This window comes from Nicotiana tomentosiformis, chromosome 9, assembly GCF_000390325.3.
Source record: "Nicotiana tomentosiformis chromosome 9, ASM39032v3, whole genome shotgun sequence".
NCBI lineage: Eukaryota > Viridiplantae > Streptophyta > Magnoliopsida > Solanales > Solanaceae > Nicotiana > Nicotiana tomentosiformis.
Window position 1 is genome coordinate 52,158,906 of NC_090820.1, and position 4,202 is coordinate 52,163,107.

Sequence of the window (4,202 nt, forward strand, 5' to 3'; positions counted from 1 at the left end):
ACAGTCATGATGACATTTGGCATACACATAAGGCTTTGATCTCTGGTTTGCGTTGTGCGTTGAGGCTCATAAATTCCTTGCCATGTAACAGGAAAGACAAATAAGACACCATTGATAAGAGAAGCACGGGTAAGACTGTGTACTATAGACCAGGAGGTCACGGGTTCAAGCCGTGGAAACAGCCTCTTGCAAAAATACAGGGTAAGGCTGCGTACTATAGACTCTCGTGGTCCGGTCCTTTCCCGGACTCCGCACATAGTGGGAACTTAGTGCACCGGGCTGCGCTGCCAGTTTTGATAAGAGAAGCACGCGTACAAGGCCTCAGTAAGACTAGTATTACAATCAAAGGCGGCTGAACTACCTCTGTTAGAAAGTCTCTTAACATCTTACCAAATCAATGTAATAGAATACTCATTAAGGGACAACTATTAACAAAATAAAGTAATAACCAAAAGAGGAAAAACAAAACGGCAAGTATAACTTATAATCATCACTCAGACATTCAGGCTAGCTCACTCTCACACCCTTTTTTCAGTATCTTACAGACTATGCATGCTCTCAACACTCCATTGTGATGAAAAATGCCACATGAAAATACCTTTAATATGGTGAAAAACCAATCAATTATGAAAAAGAATCAAAACACAAAACAAATATCTTTTTGAGTCTGTTCAATAATGAGTGGCTGCTGTGCAGCATATGCAAGTGCTGAAGAAAGATGGTCTGGCCCTGCGTTTTCCGCTCCCCTTTGGTGAAGTTAGAGAAGTTTCCTTTGCTTGTGAAGTCTGCAATTCCTCTCCTTTCATATCAGCAACATGGTTCTGCTGTGTTTCAGGTGTAACCTTCGGATCACCATTTTCTCCATTCTTCAACAAGCCTAAAAGAGGAGCTTCAGAATCACTTCTTTCCATTCTAATGGTCTTCTCTTCGACTGCTACTGACCCGTAGTCTAATGAGTTTGAGAACTTTGCATTGGAGCCAACTGATGAGCTTCTTGTAGGAATCTTCTCAGGACAGAGAAGTGGAGTTTGATCTGATTCTAAAGATCTTCTATGAAAAGGGACACCAAAATCAAAGCTTGGCGACTTTCGAAGCTCAATTCCATCGTTTGATTTATCTGGGATCGATTCGAGGCTTAACCTTCCAATACTCTCTGGTGCTTTGGAAAGAGTTTCATCATGAAAACTTGGCACCATTTGATCATAGGCACATTTTTCATCGGAAAATGCTAATGCTTCAAGACTTGGCTGAACATTCTGTGCAATTCCTGACTCAGGAAAAGCTGCAATTTTCGTTATCCCTTTTTCTGATGTCTTGAGTTCAAAAACACCAGAGTCCTCAGTGATAACAAATTCACAGCTATTCTGTTCTGTCAAGGCTGCATTGCATTCTTTTTTATCCTCAACCGACTCAAACCCCTGCATTCTTCCTTCTGCATATGCTATATCGACACCATTTTCCAGTTTTGATGACCCCAACTGCACTATGCACTTCTCCATTATTTCCTTTCTACTATACTTCTCAACTCCTCCCTTTGCTTTATAAAGAAGACCATTTTCTGTTGAGCTCTCTTCTTCATGATTAGTAGCTGTTCCAAAGAATTTTGTAGGGTGCAGTCCCATTTCTACTAGTGGCGTGTGATCATAATGAAGAATATCAGGTCGAACGTTTATGTCATCCTCCTTAATTGAATAATCCATTACAATATCAGTACTAGTGTTGTTTCCTGGTAGTTTTTCCTCTGTAGCCTCTTTGGGGTGTGATTCAATTGAAGAAGCTACGTTGTCAATCTGCATTTCATGCACTGCCTGCATACATGACTCAGTTTTCTTCAGATCGCATTCCTTTACAGCATTATCCGATTCGTTTGATATCAATTCACTCTCTGGAGTATGAACCGCACATTTGTCTTCTGGCTCAATAACTGCTGCCAACGAACTCGATGGAGTACTCAGTGGAATATCTGTCAACAGTGTAACTGTAGCATCGATTTGACTGGACTCCACTTTAGGAATTTCATCCCAATCACCTCCATTTGAGAAACCATTTTCAACCTGATTTTCAGCACTCATAAGCTCATGTTTTTCCTCATTTGATCCATCTGCTGAGGCAGCCATATCTCTCACCAAGGAATCGTCTCTTTGATCATCAGTATCAGAAACAATTCCCTTATCTGCAAGTGCAAGTTCAGAGTTGATCAACTGAGTTTTATCTTCATTTTGGCCTGATCTTCCATTCTTTGTAGTTTCTTGTTCCTCAATTGATGATGATATGATGCATTCTTCTACGGTCTCATTGGCAACACTTGAGGATTCACCTGGATCAGTCTTTAAAACTTCATCATGAGGTAAACTTCCTTCTGCCTCACCTGTTGTAAGTTTTACCATTTAGAAAGAAATTCCAAAGGGTTTTATTTTTCTGGATTACTTATCTCTCTCTATATATACAATTATATATTTTGTATATGTCCTTGTTATATAATCGCGAAAGAGTACAACGAAAGGAGGGGGAACATGCATAAGAATATAGTTATCTTTTCCACTATCAAACATAAGTTACAATCAAAAACTAATTAAGTTTTGTTTGATTGAATGCACAAGCAGATTAAATATAGCTAAGGGTATAATATAATTAGGTTCTACGATGACAGGGAAAGTTACTGACCTTTCTGGTTACATGGTTGGTCATGAGGATCATCCTTCCCCTCCAAAACTGACTCCAGAGGTTGATCAAAATTATGTGTTTCAATATTAGTGATTTCATTCACTAAATCATTTGCAGCTGTTTGAAATCCTGTACATGGAAAAGGATGCTTATGCTGTGTCTCTCTCTTATATTCATCTGCATTAGAGATTTGAACGACGTTCTCTAAGTAAAAGACAACTACCATAAAACAAATACTACTACAGAAGAGAAGCTAATTCCATAACCAAGAAACTTCAGTGAAAATAACCTGCTTTGCCATCTTCAGAGTTCTCAAGGTCATAAGTAGGCAAAACTGCAGCTTTCTCATGATAATCTTTACTTTCACCTTCAGAAATTACGTTGTTTTCTTCTTTAACACCATTTTCATTGCCAGCAGCTTCTCCTTTTTGTTGAGCGTCAACTGCAGCATTCTCTGCTTCTGTGACATCAATCATGAAACACATCAAACAAACAGATTCTTGAAATTCAAAAGGAATAATAACAATCTTGAACTTCAAAGCTCTTCTGTTTTACCTGATGAATTTGTGTTCCCCATCTCATTTACCATACTCTAACTATCCAACTCCTGCATTAAAACTGTGATTCAGATTCTCTTTTTTTGTGTTTTCCAGAGACAAGTGCAAAGATTATAGTATGTACAAAGTGAAAAATTATGGTCCAAAAAACATCAATACCATGGTGATGATGACAACAGAGATATTCACATGCTAATAGCTAAGAAGCTTTAGAGGACAGCTTAGACCTTTTGGAACATGCCAGAGTGTTATTAGGTGACTAGTATGGACACCACCATTAATATTTGCTTCGACTATAAGCCTTTCCAGAAAGATGAGCCACAAAAATAAAAAATAGAACAAGAAAAGCAAGTCATGGAAGATTTAAGTGATCTATTTTTCTTGTCATAGGGACATTTCTTGATGATGAGCGTCACATTCTTGATCTAAAAATAACATTTTACCTAGAGAATGTCTTCTTTTGGGGACACTAGATGCTTCATTACATCATGATCTGCTAATCTTTAAACTTATAGTTTAGGCTGCTTTCTTTACAAGGCATTTCTTTAGTTTGCCTCCTTTACATTATGACAATTTAATATATGTATCTATGCCAAACCAACTACAAAATTGCAGTGTGCGGCTTGCTGTTGTTCTTTTATGGGACAGTAGTTTATTTGTCATCTAATATTGCATCAAAAGACCACATTCTTGTTGATATTAAATTGTAATTCTGGCATGATCATTAGCATAAAGCAATGTAATATATTCATGTGATGGTTTATTTTCTTTCGACCTAAAGATTTCAATTTTCATATAATTTTTCGGGTTTCTCTTCCCATTATATTTTAATCATCATATGACGGAAGCAATAACAGATTAATAGGGAAACTTTGGATTTAGAATACAAAATCGACAAAAGGGACAATTAAAACACTTTAGAGGTCGCACAATGCTGGCAAGTAAGGCATTTGGCCCCCAAAATTGGGGCCCCATTTTTCG

At 37.7% G+C, this 4,202-nt stretch overlaps 1 protein-coding gene across 3 annotated transcripts; it reads right to left on the reverse strand.

The window, feature by feature from the left end:
- Positions 1-291: 291 nt before the first annotated feature.
- LOC104113381 (uncharacterized) lies at positions 292-3,791 on the reverse strand. Of its 3 annotated transcripts, XM_009623524.4 has the most exons (5): positions 3,381-3,791; positions 3,220-3,271; positions 2,954-3,124; positions 2,665-2,841; positions 292-2,368 (listed from the first exon to the last, which is right to left on the reverse strand). In XM_009623524.4, exons 2-5 carry the CDS (start codon positions 3,251-3,253, stop codon positions 672-674), a joined length of 2,079 nt encoding a protein of 692 aa, XP_009621819.1. In that variant the 5' UTR covers positions 3,254-3,271; positions 3,381-3,791; the 3' UTR covers positions 292-671. The 3 variants fall into 3 exon arrangements, with proteins under 3 accessions (XP_009621819.1, XP_009621823.1, XP_009621821.1); XM_009623528.4 differs by lacking the exon at positions 3,381-3,791 and having other exon boundaries at positions 292-2,317; positions 3,220-3,356; XM_009623526.4 differs by lacking the exon at positions 3,381-3,791 and having other exon boundaries at positions 3,220-3,355.
- Positions 3,792-4,202: the final 411 nt, after the last annotated feature.

What these genes read in the sequence shown, in the direction of transcription:
- LOC104113381 (XM_009623524.4), bottom strand. Translation starts at nt 3,253, where the DNA reads ATGGTAAATGAGATGGGGAACACAAATTCATCAG. An exon ending in CTCTGAAGATGGCAAAGCAG is followed by an intron (nt 2,842 to 2,953) that starts GTTATTTTCACT and finishes TCTCTAATGCAG; the next exon opens with ATGAATATAAGAGAGAGACA. An exon ending in CCAACCATGTAACCAGAAAG is followed by an intron (nt 2,369 to 2,664) that starts GTCAGTAACTTT and finishes AACTTACAACAG; the next exon opens with GTGAGGCAGAAGGAAGTTTA.